The 21,035-nt window shown below is 32.6% G+C and overlaps 1 protein-coding gene across 1 annotated transcript; it reads right to left on the bottom strand.

The window, feature by feature from the left end:
- Positions 1 to 11,520: 11,520 nt before the first annotated feature.
- MS3_00000053 (uncharacterized protein) lies at positions 11,521 to 21,035 on the bottom strand. The gene is made up of 3 exons (XM_051207978.1): positions 20,673 to 21,035; positions 12,932 to 12,972; positions 11,521 to 12,617 (listed from the first exon to the last, which is right to left on the bottom strand). The coding sequence occupies exons 1-3, from the start codon at positions 20,856 to 20,858 to the stop codon at positions 12,521 to 12,523; spliced, it is 324 nt and encodes a 107-aa protein (XP_051069001.1). The 5' UTR covers positions 20,859 to 21,035; the 3' UTR covers positions 11,521 to 12,520.

The following is a 21,035-nucleotide window of genomic DNA, read 5'->3' as shown; positions in this document are numbered from 1 at the left end:
GGTCTATACGTATATGTATTTTTCCGATCGTTTGTAGTTGTGGTCTTGTTAATTGTCTATTTAATAGTGTATCTTTTTACACTAATCTAAATCGGGAATCAGGACTAAACTGGGTAGTGTTCCAGTTGACTCGTCTTCTCTATCGCTATCTCTCTTGACAACCAATCAGGTAATATGATAGTTTTTCTCTCTCTGCCCAATGCCGTTAGCCTCAGTTCAAATTCACACGTATCTTAGCCTCAAAGTTAAACCTATCGTGTCAAGGCCTTAACATAGATCTAGACAAATTCACTCCTGTAAATTATTGAGCAGACAGATCAGGGATGTAACAACTCAGATAACGAGTTCTGTCTACCAAGAAATCTAGGTTCATAACTTGTTATCGTTTGTCTTAAACCATTTAACATCACGTAGAATTAAGAACTTTTTACCTGACAAAACAATATGGAGTTAAAATTTACCAAATTTGTTTCACATCAAAGAGAATCTATGTGCAGTTTTTAAATGAAGTCGATTACAAGCATTAGTTTTACTGTCCCAAGAGGTAAGCATTAATTAGACTGATCTAATGCAGTAACAGTTTTCTAGGTATTAAGTGTCTGTCAGTCGGGTACCCTAATGTTATAATTAGAATGAATTATTATTTATAGTCTACCTGACTATTTGTTTCTAAGAGTTAAGAAGTGGTGTGATAGGATGAACATAAAATCTCGTTTAAAATGTTTGAAAAATACTTAGTGTTTTCATTTAATTATAGCCCAGGACAAGAGACCACGTTGTAATCTTCTAGTTCAAGCTACAATATTTTTGCCGTGAACTTGCATAATTAATTAGGTGAAGTTAATTTGATGCACTGTTCACATCCTTGAATAATTTACTCAAGAATCAGATCACTAGAATTCGGTGATACATATGTCATCGTTATCTTTTTGCAACTGAATATATTATGGTTAGCATGATATCCTTACACTAATCCATTAAGATTGTGAATTCTGTAACTACTCAATTGATTTTGTGAAATAATTATTTATATCAAATTGGTATCAATTAGATAACCGGATTCGATCTTGTGTTCAGTCATGGTTACGTATTGATGACAAGTCACAGTCTAGAACATCAACAATTGTTCACTAATCTCTATATTGCATTTAATTTTTTTACTCTTTGAAGAATTGATCTACACTGAGTCACGGAAAGCCAGAAAATTCAATTTCTGTACCCATTGGTATATTAGAAATATATTATTTTTTATTAGCAATTCGTCACTGAGTAACATCAAATGGAGGACTAATCTAGGCCAAGAAACGCTCGATAACTGTTATGCCATAGTCAGGCAACTCTAGCAGTACTCATCCGCAATATAAAATGGAAAATTAGCTCCAAATTCTGTCCATTCGACAAAAAGTCATCTACATTGTAATTTTCTAAAACTTTAGTTTGATTTATTCACACTGAGAATTTCACTAATTTTTTATCTTCTGAACATCTGCATTCTTTTTTTTTAAATCATTCGATTGTTAAAACAGTAATGGGACTGTGTAGGACTTGATAAGATAGACACTATTTGAGTATTTTTAATTAGAGAAGTATGCGCATTAAAATACCATAGAATAGATTGATAGACAGACAGGTACAATAGTTCGAAACACATGCTAACCATATAACACTACCAGCATCATTTACACTGATTCACCTGTTAAAATTAATAATAATTATGACCTCTCCTACGAATGAAATCATTGTTAAACGGGTGTAGAGAAAAAAATTCATACCTTTGTTTACTTTTATGATCCAGTCTAACAATATACGACATAGTAACTAAATTTGACTCTTCACTGTCATACAAATAAATTATAATACATATCAGCCTTTTCATATAATTTTACAACTGAATAGCTTATTTTCAATTGAACTTCCAATCATTATCAAATTTAAGGCCATCGAAAACTAGTCTATATTTAAAAAAATGATGAAGTCTAGTATTTATTTTTCAATATTTTCGTGATGAATCATTCCAATAGTCTAGTTGAAAGTTTTTTCTTGTTCATAGGGTTGTTTGTCAATTAGTTTTTTATAATAATTCTGACTAAATTAGTTCAATATTGCTTCAACCGATGCATAGTGAATTTAGTCATGATCGATTTGACAAACAAGTTAAATAACATTGTCGTTATCATTTGAAATGTGTCAACACTGGACCGTTAAAATGTGTTGGCGATTGTAAATTTGATTTCATCATAATCACGAACTGATCTAAGTGAAACAATTATTCAAAAACTGAAAACAATGGATAGTCGTTTTGTCCCAGTATGGAACTCCTCAGCAGTTCGTATTCACTACCCCACCACAGGGGATCTAACCCATGACTTTCGGTCTCACGATCTCAATGACATGAAACAATCTCCACAACCCACAATAAATAACATGTTTGTTTTTGTATTATTCCTTTTTGTAAATCTAACTGCAGTGAATTGGATCGAACTGAACGGAAGTCCTTCCCTGTTTTATTTAGCTCTCTTTGATGTAATCAACGACTGTAAATCTTCAACTTTGAGTTTTATAGCCTTATGACTTGTGAATTCAAGTTTCTTTCACGAGATGAATATTGGTAAATAATTTCGGACAGTATTCATAGAATGATAACATTGCGGAATAGGTTGACGAGAGTTGACGAATAATGTATGTTGCGTTTCAACTCATCATCTTTAAGAGTAATATGTAAAGTGTAAACGCCTAAACATTTAGGTTTAAGTGTCTCATGGACTGATGAAACCTTAGAACAGGAAGATGTGACTCACTCTACCTATCTGGTAAAGATTTTTGTTATGCCAACTGATTTGATAAAATGGGGAAACGGCTAGAATGGAAAAAGTGACCAATTAATTCTTAACTCTCTATTAAATAAATTTTATAGGAAAGAATCACTGATCAATTAAACGTAGTCGTGAATATCTGTTAGGAACGTAACTGCATCTACGTCAAAATAAATGGTGGCTAGCAATGAAATCCAGGACACACGTTTCATCTTATTTGGGACTCATTAGATAGGTGTACATGCATCTCCGCGTTAGCGTTCACTCAGGAATTCGAATCTATTACCTATCGCCTTAAACGCTAACACACTGTGCACTAAGCTACTGAGTTCAGATAGCCATTAACGGATATATCCAACTAACAAGTCCCAAATAGAACAAAACCTGTATCTTAGATTCTACTGCCAGCCACGATTCATTTTTACTTAGACACCTGTGTCTTAACAGCAATATCGGGGCGATCCGCTCATGATGAACGTATACCAAAAGAGACTAATCAAAATTCAGTAATTAACATCAACAATTGGAAGATCTAAACATTTGCTAATGAGTCTAACATTATTTTTAGACCAAATATTCACAAAAAATAGCATGACTATGATTGAATTGTCGATTAACAAATGAATTATCAAAGATCGGAATAAAATCGATCAAAAAGGAAATAAAACAACAATTATTCGCGAGCAATGATGGGTGGGGCCCATCAGCTGGATGGACCTGCATCCCAGAGTTGATATTCAATCTGGGACTCGAACCCAGTACCGTCCTTTATCCACCTAGCTACTAAGTCCCGATACCCACTAGCTTGTGTAATGGCTGAATTCCATAGCTAGCCACCATCCATATCTGCTAATAATGCTTGTGACTTAAGGCAATATCGAGGCAATATGCACAGGATGCACATATGCTAATAAGAGACTGATCAATTGCAATCCTAAACATCAATGGGAAGGCTCGAGCAAACAATTCAAAATAAATCTTATAATTACTTCTATCAATCGCAAGATAATGATTATTTAGATAAAATTGATTTACAAAAAAGGAATATTCAGTGTGAAAAATTGTTTTCAGTGACCACATCACCAAGCTCTTCAGTTGTAACTCCAGAATTATGGCATTGAAATGTCCCAAACAAGGCATACTAATGAATTAAACAATTTTGTGTTGTAAAATGGTGAACTTTTACGTCTTTTACGGACATGAATGCTTCAAAAAATGTGTCATTTGTGAATTAGAAAAGTTATTTACGAAAGTTTAGGATGGTTTGTTGTAAGGTGTTAAGTTACAGTCAATATATTAGTAATAATAACTTAAAGAATAAATCATGAACGTAAAATTCACAGTAGGAGAAATTTTGTTTGGTTAATTGAGATAATAATAATAATAGTAATAATAATAATAATAATAATAATAATAATAATGTGATTATATGTAATAAGAGGGGTGTTGTCAGGGCAACAATGATAATAAAATCATATGAATTGGGAAAGATGAATGTGTAAATTAAGAAGAGGATAGGTCAGATAAAAACAAAAAAGGGAATAAGGGTTTAGTGTCTACAATGTCCAGTTTAGGTATATGATAACCTAATTGTGGAAAAGGGTAAACACAGAGACTGAAAATGCCGTTTTTGAAACACAAGTTAGGTCTTCTATAGTTGTTCCCGACATCTTCCATGACGTAGAGGAGTCGTAACCTTTTACTTTTATGTAGATTGTTTGGGACTTAATAGAAAACCAAAAAAACTTTTTTACTTCGGAACGATTTTTGCTATTTGCCTATTGAGAAAGGATGGCTCTGCTGACAGTTTCCGTGACACGTTTTCCAATCATACCTGTACATGTCCACGAGCACACGAGAATAAAGCCTTCTAAGCCTAGGCGATCAGCTCCATAGGAGAAGTCAAGTCAGTATTCGAACATAGAACAGCTCTTCTTATGTGCTCTATACTTGGTTTGTTGTGAAAGTACCGGTTTATTTGAGCAGATCACACTTAACTTGGTGGCATTAAATGTCATTCCAATAGATTTTTTAAGTTATATTAAAATGTCACCTGCCATGTCTCCTTCAAAACCGAATCTTAAATAAAGGGTTTTCTTGTTGACCGTGTCGGAGTTTGTCCTATTTTTCTGTTCCGACAAATAATTTTTTTTACGAAATAATGTGAACAGCCGTTATTTTGTAGTGTATTATTTAATTTATCTATTTTATCATTTACAGTAACCTGAGAAGAAAATAGTCTGATTCGATAGCTGAGACATTTAATATCTTAGGCATTGTTCCCAATAGGCTCTTGTAGATATTCAGATCATATTCAAGAAAATAAAATTATATAACCAAGTTATTTTATCATTCAATGATATTTTACATCACTGACCGACTTAAGCTAGAGGGCTGCTGAAAATTGGGGAGTAATTAATAATGCGTGGTTAGTCCTAATTAGGATGTTACTCAGCACTGCAAACTCACCATCCTTCTAACGTTCAAAATCCTGAGCCTTCAATCATCGCGGTGGACCGTGGTATTCGGTGGTCAATATTTTTAAACTTAGTCAATTCGTGATAATCCACAAACATTATTTAGTATCATCAATGATACTTGAATCAATCTGAACTTGATTTTACTCTTATGGTTTCTTACTCGAACCTTGTTAGTTCTTCCCAAAATTAGTCAGTAGTCAGTACATATATATTTCATCTTAGCAAATCATTGCAGTTCTTAAAAAATCAATAATTTGGATTGTTAGTCTTTGATATACTGTCAGATAATTTATGAAATATATCTACATCGGATTCCAGTTAAGTGGTCTAAAGGTTAAGCTCTCTTTGTGAAACCTGAATATCCAGAGTTTAACCTACTGTGGAGTCGTGGATGATCACTGCTGAAAAATCCTATACTGAAATGAACTAGCTGTCCAGTACATCCTGATTATCTTATTTGGATCAGCTTGTGAACTCAATAAAAATGAATTTATCTTTCATTTCACCAGAATCATACCAACGACGAGATCATATCTAATCAATTATTATGAATAAAAGTGCATTATATTGAGTTATTTTACTTGACCGATAGTTACAACACTCAAGTTATATTTTTAACTGAGTAAATTGACTGTTGTTATAGAGTAATTTTCATTTATTTGTATGCATCATGGAATAAGTTGATCAACATTTTTTATATGACCTTGTAGGTGAATATTAATGCAAAAAAAACAACAACAGCAAACAGAATGCATGTTATTCATCTTTGTGGTTATGACTTTCAAGTATAAGGTGTTGTTGGTATTATAGGTAGAAGTGAAATCTTATTAATGATTCTGTAATATCAGAAGGGGTTTTTGGATATTTTAGAAATTTCAATGGTTGAAATCATGAGTCAATTGGAGCTAAACCACCATGGAAAACCCGGAAGATTCCGTAATACTCATTTTTTTTTTAATCTTTGATCAATCATGTTCTTATTTAACAAGTGAATTTTGCCTAGTTTCGATTCCTAGCTGGGAAGCAAGTGTGTATTACTAAAAAGTTTCATATTGAGGTAAAATTTCTGCCCAGTTATTTTTGGTTTTCAGTGACATTTTTAAAAATAAATTAGTTCTATGATGCATATTATTTTACAACTGAATGGACTCTATAATCCTCTCGTCTTAATTGTATTGTAGGGCCAGCGAAATGTCACTAAGCCCTAGCCAAATCATCCGGCAGTTGGGTCATTGAATACCGAGCAAATCACCGATCCTCGTCAAGGTCAGGGACAACCAACGTGCATCAGTTAGTCGTATGCCATAGACTGACCCATGCGGCAGTGGTCTCACTTTCGCTTGTATCTACTTTAACTAATATATTTCTGTAATAACGTCCTCTGTGTTATACGGTCTTCGAAGCAGCCATAGTACTTTGATACGTCAATGGGGTAATCCACGTGAAGCGCTGACCACGAGGTGTGACTTCGACGCTAGCTAGTTTGTCACACCATTCACGCCTAACTCGAGTAGGCCTCTAATCATTCGACAAAGATCATCTACCTTGATGAATTACAACAGCTTTAAACAATTTTACTTTCAATATATTTTGATATTTCTTTAGATTTGCGATAAATGGTTAAGTAATTAGAATATAGTAAAATAAATTTATCGGTATGGGGTTGTGGAGATTATTAAGTTTCTGATTGAGATCATGAGTCGATTGATGTTAGACCACCATCGAAAACCTGGAAGCATTGAAAAGCCATGATCAGCCAAGCTAATCCATGTCAGGTAGAGACAGGCATCTACCTCAGCACGATGGAAGATGCTCGCGCAATCTCGTATATTGGTTGGGGTTAGACATCAACACAGTTGGATGCCGGCTCAGTGGTCTAGAGGTTAAGCGTTCTCACACGAGACCGTAGGTCTTGGTTTCGAACCCTGCACGAGGGATCGTGGATGCGCACTACTGAGGAGTCCCATAATAAGACGAAACAGCCGTCTAGTGCTTCCAGGTCTAACATCAATCGATTCATGATCACAATCACAAATAAGTTTAAGTTAGACTTTAGGCTCTTTAATCCCAATACATCTAAACATCAAAGTAGTATACCTCTTTACTAGAAACTTTTGATAGTTAGCTATTCTGTTAGAATTCAGAGTTGGATTTTATGGGTAAACTACATACTTTAATATTTGTATTTTATTGATCGATTTTTTTTTTATTAAAAGAAGAATACAGAGAAGAAATAAATTAACCATGATTGTATCAGAATGTCATAAAATGCACATTCTTCATAATTGTCAACACAACACACTCCCTTGTAATTTTTAATCGACAAATCAATTTATTTAATCTAAAAAGATCAATGAAATATTTGTTAAGATTGATCATTGCTATGACACACACTGATGGACATACGGACATAAAAATTCAACTAATTGATATATATAACCCTTTATCAATGACTGGACAGGTCGCATAGTCTAGAAATGATTACAATAATATTGAGAAATATGACGTGTATGAATATTCAATAAAGACAATAAAGTAGCAACAACAACAATAATAACAACAAATCGAAACAGATTGATTAATGAAAATAAAGTTTGATAACTTTGAGGTGATTAGTTGTCTGTTTGTTTGTTTTTCCATCGAGAAAAAAAAACACGTACAAACCAATTCACATACACAAAGTAATAATAGTGATAATAATAATAATAATAATAGTTTGGACGTGAAGTTGTATTGTTTGGTGTATAACAGATAGTTGATTAGAAAACATTAATAAATTCATACTTGACACACAAATTGATTATTTATGCTCGCTTAAATATATTAAGGGAAGCTTTACGGTAGTTTTAATACTGTATGTATGTATGTATGTATGTATGTATGTACGTTTGTATATATGTGTGTGTGCGAATATCTAAGTATAATTTTCCATAGCTTTATGGTCTTTCTAAATATTATTAATGTACGTGTGCCGATGTTTTGTGTGTATATGCATGTGAAATAGTTGATGTATTTATCTATCTATTGTATTTTCAGTATAGTTAATGAAACTAAAAATCGCATCATACACTTCATCTTACAAATAAATAAACATATACATCAACAAAAACAAATCGTGCATATCTAGAGCTTTCATTTTCTCTCTAACTAAATTTAACTAATAACAATCTATAACAGATTACATAATAATAATGTTTCATATAGTATACTCGTATTTATTTGGAGATTAGGTATATATATATAATATAAACGAAATGATGATTTGGCATAATGTTAAATAAAATAAAAGATTTATTGATCATGAAATTAATGTTTATCAGTTAACTGTTATTAGACTTACATAAAAACAAATGAGATTGAGTACAATGAATGAGTGTTTAGAGATAACGAGAAACTTTATAAAATTTAATCAAATTAGAATAAATACATTTTTTTGTTTTATCCGAATGAGTAGAAAAATTGTATTTCTGACGTTTCGTGATTTAATATAGGCCACTTCTTCAGAGTAAATAAAAAATCGAATCGTTTTATTATACAATATTTTTAATTTCAAGAAATGAAATTCCAAAAACCCAATTATTCACCAATAAATTATATTTGTGTAATTTATTCTCAAACAGATATTTTCTATTTAGTGTAAAAATGCTATCATTGTCTAACTGGGATGCCCTTGTAGCAATAAATAAATAGATATTTCAATAGTTGAAATCATGAGCCAATTGAAGCTAGACCACCATGGAAAACCTGGAAGCATTGAACGGCCGTTTCGTCTTAGTATGGGGCCCTCAGTAGTGCGCATCCACGACCTCGCCTCCGCGAGATTCGAACACAGGACACATCAGTCTCGTGGAGTTCAACCAGGTCTGTTGTGAGATATCAGCTCATTGAAAAAAATGGTATACGGTGGCGCAATTTCGTGGATTGGTTGAAGTTAGACATTAACACCGTTGGATGCCGGCCAGCTCAGTGGTCTATTGGTTAAGTGCCCGCACGCGAGACGGATAGGTCCTGTGTTCGAATCTCGCGGGGTGCGGGATCGTGGATACGCACTACTGAGTAGTCCCATACTAGGACGGAACGGCCGTCCATTGCTTCTAAGTTTTCCATGGTGGTCTAGCTTCAATTGACTCATGATTTCAACTATTGAAATTTCTAAAATATCCACCAAACCCCTTCTGAAAATAAGTATTTATTATAAATAGTTTTGCAAGTCCTCGATATTGGTGCTGACCACAGTAGCTTTACTGGACATACGTTTAACTGAACGAGCTCAACCAAGCATTCAACCAGATTCCGTTTGGGGTCGCCTTGGTGCGTGTCTCGTGACACATTGACTATTATCAGTAAGGGGGTTTGTAGATATTGCAGTATTTTTAAGAGTTAAGGAGTCGATTTACGCTAAACCTGTTCACAAATTCAACACTGACTATTACCCAAATATATCTTCGCATCTCATCATTCTCAACTTCTGATTTAGTTGGCTTTGGGATCCTTTTATTAGAAGTTTCGGACAACAGCGTTATCAAACACTGTATGTCCATAACAACTTCACTCTGGTTCAACATCCTTTAGCATCAAAATTATATATCCCTCCATGTAGTGCCTGTAGGATTTATCTTTTTTACATATATGTCAATCGATCGTAATACTACTACTATACAGCTGGAATATTAGAGGAAACTACAGTTGAAACAAGCTCTCTTTCGGGAACATAAATTATTGAAATTAACTCAGGAGTACTAAATGTATGTGGTAATTTAGAATGACTAATGCATACATCAAATAATGATGTAAAAGATAACGAACGATAAAATAATGAGTACGGCTTATACGTATGAATAGATTAAAAGGCTTAGATACTGATAAGTCAAATTAAGATATCCTGTACCAAGGTCAAACTGAGTAAGAGCTGTAATCACTCAATGTACAACATGCCTGGTCACGTGCTGGGTAACAGAAGTATATAATTTTTTCAAATAAAGATCATGTCAGATTTTCAGTGGTCCATTCTTTTTTTTCTTTAGATGATATCATTCTAAGGTGAATACACCGTTTTATTTATATCACTGCTACTTGTTTCTTTTTTAAAATCCCTCTTAAAAATGTTATTCTTCTTGGTTTTCTTACTCTTTTTTGCATTTAACTATTTCAGTTAGCGATAAGAATTCTTATTGCTTTCGCTTTCTTTCTGCATGATCAATAAGCATAGTAACAGTAGACTATATTTGTCAATAATATCAAATTTCTTGTTATGTAACTGAATGATGGCTATTCCATTAAATGAATTCATCTTCTCGACATATACATATACAACCCTCATTTAAACCTCACATTGAGTATTGTATACTGAATTATACGTAGTTAAAATGAAATTCTAACCACATTACCCACTTTACTAAAACATAGATTGACCAAGACACATAAGTGTGATTCGTATAAGACATAAGGCTAATCAGTGTGAAATTCCATAAAATATAGTATATTGAATAGACACTTTATGGAAATATTATATAACACATTCAGAAGTAATTTTCAAAACGAACTGATGCCAGATATAGAGTTATTAATAATCAACCAGGGAAGCATTCAACAGATGCCAAAACTTTATTTATGATTCGTCACTAGTGGGCACCCGACAAATCTTCTAGCCTGATATAATTATTATCGGCTAAAATTGAAGAATGTGGCAGATTATTTCCAAAAAGTCAGAATGAAATAAACATTATAATTTATTATTCTACTTATGGGAGTCAATTCATTTTTAAAACATACATTGTGACTTCAAGAGGATATTTATTTACCTTCTAAGAAAATTTAGCAAAAGTCGATCGATTGAAGTTAGACATTAACACCCTTGGATGCCGGCTCAGTGGTCTATACGTTAAGCGTTCGCGCGAGAAACCAAACGATCTTAGACACGAGTCCCGCATGAGGGATCATGGATGTGCACTGTTGAGGAGTTCCGTATTAAGACGAAACGGCCATCCATTGCTTCCAAGTTTTCCATGGTAGTCTAGCTTCAACTGACTCATGATTTTAACCATTGAAGTTATTTTATTCTTTAAATAAGAAATAAAAAACACCATAAAATCAATAATTTAAATGAACAGAATGTCTGTCTTCTAGAAGAATACAAGATGAGTTCCTAATTGAATTAAAACTTTATTATGTGTAGTTAAATAAACCGTGATTATTGTAGCTTTAAAAATGGAAACTGTTATATCACTAAAATCCCAATTTAGAACTCAATAAACTCCTTAAATCTAATTTTTGATGGTGAGATAAAATTTATAGATCACTTAACTTTTTACGTTTAATGTGTGTGTGAACTGTGGTTAGTACAAAGTTGCTTTTCATCATGGATGTAAATAGTCTGTAGAACTATTGAAATCCAGGAAGCACTGAACGGTTGTTTGGTTACATTATAGAACTTTACATAAGTAGAAGCTAATGATTTCTCGCGGAAACGAATGAAAGACTCTGAAGTGTGGTGTGAAGTTTCATTGATAGAGGCGGTATTAAGATGTAGTTTTATTTCTTAGATAACCTTGTGTCCCATTGTAAGAATAGATTTAAAGAAGGCTAAGAGTACTCAAACGAAAAATTGTGGAAAAGTGTTGAATTCCAAATTGGGATCAACAAGATAATCTTAATTGTAGTAGCTCAAGACAGATGACATCAAACAAAGCCTATTCCGAGTGTAGGACATCAATTTACTCTTTATTGTTCTCCTTGTTTTGTACTTTGTTAACATTTCATACTTTTGATTTTTCCAAATCATTTGTACTTTCTTCAATGTTTGGTTGTTGTTACCGCCATTGTTATAACTATTATTTAGATTCTTGATTTTTATCTCAATAATTCTCTGTTTGCATGCTAATCCAAATATCGGTCATTTGATTCACTGAATATTTATGCTTTGTACATCATCGGGTATTTTATTTTAATTACAATACAACACATTCATATAAGTACGTGCTGACATGGTTGATTTGAGTGTTAGTCCTTTTGTAGTTACCATAGTACATTTGGGGTATATATATATATATCCTAGAATAGCGTGTTCTAAACATGATTCATACTTAACTACGGCATTCGTGCATGGTGTCTTTGTTTCCTTTTTTCCTTTCCTCATTAGTTTCAGTCTTCCCCTTCCTTTGATTTTTCTTTTAGAGTATCTTATTACTTTTCTTATCATCTTGAATTCTATGTTATTTATTTGTTTACTTATTTTATATTTATCCACATATATTCACTTATAAAATATTGATTCAAAATCTGTTTTATTAAATTGAAGTCGTCAATTGTACAAGTTTGTTTACTACTAGAGAACAAGAAAAGTAAACACATAAACAAAACATGAATATACAAATTAATTGAATAAAAATAATTTCCAGTGTTTATATATATATTTTTAAAATTTTGAAAAGTAGCTTAAGTGGATAGTTTCGAAACTAATCAACAATTTCTTTGAATCTCTGTTTACACAGAAAACAGTATTAAAGCTTTAAATGGTAATAAAATTTAAAAAAAACAACAATGCTTAAATGATAACAATGATTGTCATGATACTGACAAATCGATACGACATTGACCAATCAAAAGAAAGCCTAGAGTAAATGGGTAGATGTCGCCTACATGTTTCTTTTAATTAACTTCTTCTCCATCTCTCTAACTACCTAAGTATATATATACAGAGAGGGAGAGAGAGAGGAGGGAGGGAGAGAAAAGGTAGATAAATCAAGTGAACAAAAAATAACTAATATAATGTTGTTGTAGATAGAAATTATATTCTTCTGTATTTTTATCAGAATGTGTTTTGTGGAGATTTTTAGAAATTTTCACAGATTGAACTGACTCATGAGTTCAATCTGTGAAAATTTCTGTATTTTTCTTGTTCATTGTTCCTGTACAGACTTTTAATAGTGAAGACGAATTATATATATATATATAACTGATCACATATATTTGTTTAATAAGGCTTGATTTTCATACTGTAATAAGTGATAGTTACAAAGAGGATGTGGTGGTGGTACAATCATTTAAAATTTGAATTTTTCACTCATTGAAAGTTTGTTCATACTTTAGAAATAAAAGAAAGATGAATCATGGAACAGCTCATATATTTTCGAACAATTTAAATACAAATAAAATTCACTTGAACTTTACTTGAGGCTATCACTCTTATTTGAGTATTATTTAATAGCTTAGAAACATCTTGTTTAGTCAAACATGTTAAGCATATGTAAAGAAATGATTAACTGGTAAGCGGTTATCATCATAGGTTAAAGTTAATCAGGTGAACGAATGAAAATCAGGGAACATTATAGAGTTATTTTAATACAGCCTTGTAATCACATATGGTATGAAGCTCGGGTCTTAAACAAAGTACAAAATAATGAGGGATTAAATCTAAATTTAGTCTTCCATGATCTCCAATTTCGATAAATATCTGATATAGTGCAACCTTAATTCTGTTTAATCGACTGATAGTTGTTTCATTTCAGTTTTTTTAGATTTATACATTACAGCTTCTCACTGCGACTAGAGTGAATCCATTATGCAATCAAAATACTTTTGAATCAAGTTCGGTTTCCAACACATGGTTTATCAAGTACTCGTAAACGAGTTGCTTTGACATGGATTTTTCAAATTTTGATTGAAAATCTATAATCTGTTAAGTAACATAAGTATGAAATTGAGGAACTAACTCCCGGTATCGATATTGAGTGATGAAAGTTTCATTTTTTGAATTCGTTTTAGTTAAAAATATAAACCACTAAAATCCCAACCTTGTTTTTCATTAGTTTTATGACCATCGAGAAACTTTTTCCTAATGAATAGCTTTAGATGTTCAATACTGAAAAATCTTGAATTAAAACTGATAAATTGTTCAGTAGTCTCTGGTTTTTACTGATGTATCAGATGGTATCATTTCGTTATGAAGATTATCATTAAAATATCACAACAATAATAATTCCACTTCTTGCGACAAACTATCTGTCTGGCTTTCAGGTCGATTGTGCAAGTTAGTCGATCGTTTAATTGTAGAACATTTCGTGTAGTGTTCCAGCTGTGTCGAGGTTGGTCAAACCTTATTCGGTGAAGCCGACTGATCTTTCTGGAAATGGTTTCTGTTTCTCACAAACCCACCGCATGGATGCAATTTTGTGGGGAAATCGTTACCCTAGGTCATGGAGTGTGGACGTCGCACCATGGGAAAGTATATTCTACATGTATACCGGTAACACCCATGTTTTAATCCATACATCCCATATATATTCACTCACCTGGGAGGGTTGATGGTCACCTCTCCCTAGTACTTAGTACAATATATTTTATTGTCTCCGGTTCGAAAAATTAGGCCTCTAATTTTATTAAACATAGGGCAGACGTTTTTCAGCATATGTTCTTTGTGCTAACTCATGCACATACCCTTTACATTATACCTACATACATGAACTACACAAGCCGATGCTCATGTAATTTGTAGAAATAAGCATACACATCGGGCTGCCCGCAACATTTTAGAAAGACCCGAAAATGGAACTCAGTTAACCAGGTTTACAATGGAATGGTCGATTAATTTGGTTTCACCGACCGCCCAAGTTAGCTAATAAGGTCGCTACTACTACCCAGCACTGCCATAAAGAGGCCTTAGGTCGGATTTTGTTGCCAGAACATCTCGCAAATCTTTTATCACGTTACTTCACCAGAATCCCCTTTCAAAGTCATCCGTGCAGATAAACAAAACTGAGCCAAAGTGAATACAATTTGAAAACTTATGTACCGTATAGCCTGTGTACAAAAGTGACATGTTCAATCCGTCATTTTATCGTGGCTCTAATCTCCTGTTCTCTATCTTCCATACTCGATTATCTACTGTTATTAATTTTGAATTTTTCCTTCATAATTACTAATTAGCTGTGAACACATCATTTAACTATTTGACATTTGATTTTCATCAAGTCAGAAATTGCCTTTCATCCGTAAACTATCTTCATCATAACAATTCTTTTCATTAACCATTAAAGCGTTACGTAACCTCTTTTCGATATTTGTTATTTCCCAATAATTTAGGACATAATATTATCCTGTTTTCTGATAAACTATTATATACGTCAAGTTAGTTTAAATATGATTATTGGAATTTTTTGTCAATAAAATAGTTAAAAAGACTGTTCTCATTGTTGAATTGTCGTCAATTCTCTTTCAGTCACATGAATACACAAATTAATTGAAGTTTTCAATCTGCTATTGTTATATAAACTATGTAAAGGTTTATTAGCTAGGCAACAAAAAACACTTTGTAGTATGTCACACCATAATGTATAGTGAATATATTTGAAATGACCAAAAAAGTCGGTTAGTTTTGCTTGATTTAAACTTAGTTTAAATTTGTATTATGTTCCTAGATATTTACACGATCAGTTCGTAGAAATACATATTTATGACTGTTTTGATGTACTATTGTGTTACAATTTATTAGAAATGTCGAGGTTATCGACGGGGCGCCCTGAACTTAGGTTTTATGATGTATGAAACTCGTCAGCAAGTCATACATTTAATATTGAGTGAAGTGATATTTCCTGATGGATTCGAACACACATCACTCAGCTTCACAATTTGAGATGTTATCAATGAGTTATTCGGACGATGACTGTTGTCCTTTATGGTCGACATATTTACATTTATTGATCACTCAATAATGAACAATGTCATGTTTGTCTAGTTCTTAATGCTAATTGAAATTTATCGATCAGATTGCGATATGATAACTAGCACATCCTACTGATGAGTGCCAAATAGCACGAAATTCATGTTCAGGACGTCCTGTCGATTCGCTTCAACCACCTAACATTTCAACACAGTCTAGCCACATTTCAACTCAATCGATGGAATTTGATCAGCATTAAGGACTGACCAAACGTGAAGTTGGTCACTGAATATGAGTTGACCGATTTAAAATTAACAATACCAAATGATATGAGTTAATGAACTATGAAATAATAAACAAACAAACGAAACAGTAATTTTAAATGTTTGATAAACAAAATAAGCAGTTTATTACTTATTTGGGAGTATTTGAGGAGAAATTATTTGGGCGTTGTTAATGTGTAATTGTCAGATTACTTTGTCAGTAACTTTTTTGACATTTAATAATCAATATTGGCATATATGACAGTTGTGGAACACTGATAATTGACTGAACTTCAATATGCTAACTATAGAATCCCAAACTCGGTGGCCTAATGGTAACTTATATGTCAAGAATCTCGAATGTCCTTGGTTTGACTGTAAGTGAAGTCTTTGATGCACAATGCTTCGTTTTTTATACTAGGACAGTAAGAATTGTCCGACGTTTCTTGGCTTTAAATGCTTTAAGGAATCTACAAACTAAATGATCTCCAACATTTTAAATTTTAGGAATGTATATTAGTTAAAATGGTTCATTTCAAAGAGTGGAAGGATATCCTCTCTCCAGCATCACAAGTGATACGGAAACGTGATCAATAGAATATTGTAAAAAAAGGTATCTTTTTGATCATAGCAATAAGAAATCCATCTGTCGAACATCTTTTTAAACGTAAGTGTGGTGGAAGGCGAACAACCATGACGGTATTTCCACCCCAAGTGTATTAATATTTACCTTTATACATTGAGACTATTAATATCTCATTCAAAACACACTCAAATATTGTTTTACGTTTATACATAGTCTGAGTACTGTGCTTTCTATTAGTCAAAAGTACTAATCGATCGTAGGTTTTTTTCTTGTGATTAATTTTCCGAGACTTAATTTTTAAACTTAGACATAGTAATTGCCGGTGAATTTTAATATTGGTTATTTCTATTCACAAAAATTCTGTGGAAAAAAAAATGTAAAAATGATAAGAAGCAAGACAAATTTTGTTGTGAGAAACAAGCAACAATTTACAATTATTTATGAATTAAAGGATGATGTGTGAAGATTTACCTCAAATACATTTAAAAAACTATATATCTATGTTCTGAAAGGAGTTTACGTACAGTACTTTGAATACAAAAAAATGGAAAAACTGAATAAAAGTGCGTCACTTTCTACCAGAAGTTTTATTAACTGTACAGAAAGGATTCAAGATGGGTCTAACCAGAAAATAGAAGTTGTATGATAGTAGAAACCTAACTTAAAAAATCTGAGGTCAAATAACCTAGTTATAACAAAAATTTTATTTTATTAATTTATAACCCTTGTAATGCAGTCATAAATTTGTTTTTATCATGGATTGACCTTAACTAGAAAGTACACTGACTACTTACAAGTGACTGATTTTGAACGATTTGAGTTAACCACATCAGGATGAGTATAGCAACCCTCCCACAATTAATTTTGTCAAGCCCTTTAATTAACATATTTAACAAACAGTTTTATTCGAATAGTAATAATTTGTCTATTTCTTTGTATTATTATGATCACTATTATGTCTATATAAACGTATATGTTGATCACATATCTCTCTCCAACTTAAATGTTGATCGCCTATACATAGATATGCTTGAATCTTATTAACTGTTTTGCCTTGCTTCGCTTCGCCTTTATTCAGTTTGACTCTGAATCCGCCTACGTATTACTTACTTGAGTGCATTGACCTTTATGCTCAAATTCGTTCGTTGTGCTTGTAACTTTGTCATATGTGCTATCCAATAATAAACTGTAGTCACCGCTTTCTATTGCTCTGTGAATTCATACACTGTTGAGATTTATTTAATAACCATCATCAGGGTGATTGATAAACGAAGCCTAAGGAATTATCTCGAAACCAAGCTACTACCAGTGAATTACCTATGACGCTGGGTAAAAATATAGTTATATTGTCTAAAAATCAGACGAACATGTGGACCAAGGAACTCAGAATCACCGCTTAGAGGGCATCATCCTTGTTGTAAGACCTAAATGTCTTGGCTCATATCCTAGTTTGGTTGTCAGCGTAAGTTATTTTCCATTCCCGAAAGTTGTATGCAACACTTATACAAAGCTTCCATGTTTTCAGTGACTCTCAAGCTTATGTTAGGTTATCTGAACTGATAAGTAGGCAAAAAGCACCAATCAATACGAGAAATTTATAACTTGGATTTACATAATGGTTTATGTTAAAACTAGTATTAGGGCGGGAATACTACTTTGTTAAATCAATAAATTAATGTTAAATATTGAAATCAAATGAGAGTTCAATAATGTCCGATGTGTAATTGTTACCCAGCAACGGCACTGAACGATGATTGAGCCACCTCGAGTATTAATTGAAGCTATAAGTGTTAATCATTGGATACTGATTCAACTGTCTAAACGTTAATTGTTCATCGCAATACTTAAATGGTCCTAAGTTTGATTCTCTGCAAAGTCATGTATGCCCACTGCTGGAGAGTCCTATACTAGAAGAAAACAACTGTTCAGTGCTTCTTAATTTTCAGTAATTGTTTGATGGTCAGTTTTTAATGGACACTATCAATTGAAATGAACAGGAAGTACCTCAATAACCTCTCTTCTTTCTCTCTCCATCTATTCAACGCTCAAATAAATCAATTTACTTATTGGGTTAATGTGGTATTTGTACGAACTAATGATTCCTTTGTGCTTGATTGCCCTTTGATTACGAATTCCAAGTATAATGCATTCATTTGTGCTCATTTAGTTCTACCTAATTTAAATTGCACTATTTTAAGAATTCTTAGTTAGTACATTATTTCGAATACTTCTAATTGTCATAGTTAGTCAAATATTAGGGATCTTACGAATTGATCAATTCACTTCCTTGTATAAGTAATGGAAGTAAAACAAACTGCATTGTAGTATGCTTATAAAAATACTTAGTGTATATTACAACAAAAAAACAGTGAAGGATTAATATTAAATTGAAAATTATATATATTTTTTCAGTTAACTGTACATAAATAATAATCCAACTGTTTAAATCCACAAAATATGTCATATTGTAGTTACCATTAAAATACTGTCAAGTTTCTTAAAATGTAGTGATAAAAGATATAAACAGGAATACTCTACAATAGTATTGAGATGGTTAGTTGTTTTTTTCTATAACTAAGATAAACACCTGGGCACTGAATTCCGTTTGAGTGCTTTTGTTTGTTTGATGATTAATTGATTCAGTTAAACGTTATACACTAACGATAAAAAAATTAATACTGATGCGTGTCATTCCTCAATTGTTCTGTTGTGATCAAATTACTTAACGCAAATCATTTTAATCACACTGAATAATAGTTTGTCATGAACCACTGGGTCAAATGTATCGTGATACTTTGTTGGTAAAACTGATGAACAAATATTTTTGAGCATTGAATAAAGATAGATTATGAGTTTCCTCCACCATATTGTGGACTAGAAAGCGAACAAAGTAAGTATGTATGTATCCATCACCAGGAGAAAGATTTAGAACTAAGAATGAACTGTTGTTTGTTTCAAATTAGTGCAAAACACATTTTGAAACGATCGGTAATTAAATGGAGCGATTGTTCACCAATACTTGCATTCTAGGAGTTCTTCAGGTGATGTTAGTTGTTGATGTCAAATTTAAATTAAGTAGTGATTTATACATTTAATAAACGGAATACACCCATTGAGACATTAAATAAGAAAGATGGGTTCAGCGAAGAGTTATCTTTTCGGCGAATTCATTTTCAGAGCTGTACAACCTTATCATGCTGAGCCATCCTTTCCCAATAATGGTTTCTCTATCTATCATTATGATGAATATTTAAGCCCTTGACAATCAAACTATTATTAGTTTCCCGGCTTAAAAAAGGAATTTCGAATATCTTTGTTTATTCTACCTTACTGTTACTATGTCTAACAGAAGTTTATTATTATTATTATTATAATCATCATCCTGAAAAATAAGTATATTTCCGCGTGTACAGCTTTAAAAATGAATTCGCCGAAAAGAGAACTATTCGCTGAACCAATCTTTTTTATTTAGTTTTTGATTGAGATCATGAACCGATTGATGTTATACCACCGTTGGAAACCTGGAAGCACTGGACGGCCGTTTTGTCCTATTGTGGGACTCCTCATACATCTGTTTTATCTATCTTGTTTAATGAAAATCAGAGTTTACGGGCTTATAAAATTTTCTACTCCTCGAATATGGTTGGTATACTAAGATATTTCATTAAGTTGCAAATAAAAGTTCTTGTTTATCAATAACTGTGTTAAATAAACAACAATCTCAGGTCACATAATGCGATTAGGTAAAAAATAATAATTATCACCCTAGTGTTAATTTTCGTCTCTCTCATTTATACCGGGCATATAAAATAAATACATGTGATGCAAGTGATGAGGGCAGACACACCACATTAAAATTTTGTTATCACTAACCTCCATAAACGCATTAGACCGAAATGCGACTAACAAACAATAAATATTGCTTTGTGGTTGTTCTGGGTATGAAAATCGATAACTCGGAAGGTCAACACCACTACAAGAGGGGAGAGCAAGAACCGTATACTTGTGTTTAAATAGTAAGATGACTAACCAATATTCTCCTAATGATGTGGAAATCATAAACCTCCAATTGAGTTTTGCTCTGGTAGATGTTCACACACCCTAACAATTTGCGTGACTTCGATTTGCTAATGCTTTTAGGCGGCAGAACAATCAAAATAGGGGGTAGACCACATGGCTCATTAACATATATGTTAAAGACCCTCGGCAAACTAGAGATTTACTTGAAAATGAAAA

Source organism: Schistosoma haematobium, chromosome 3 (assembly GCF_000699445.3).
Source record: "Schistosoma haematobium chromosome 3, whole genome shotgun sequence".
In the NCBI taxonomy this organism is placed as follows: Eukaryota; Metazoa; Platyhelminthes; class Trematoda; order Strigeidida; family Schistosomatidae; genus Schistosoma; species Schistosoma haematobium.
This window is presented reverse-complemented; position numbering and strand designations above follow the sequence as displayed.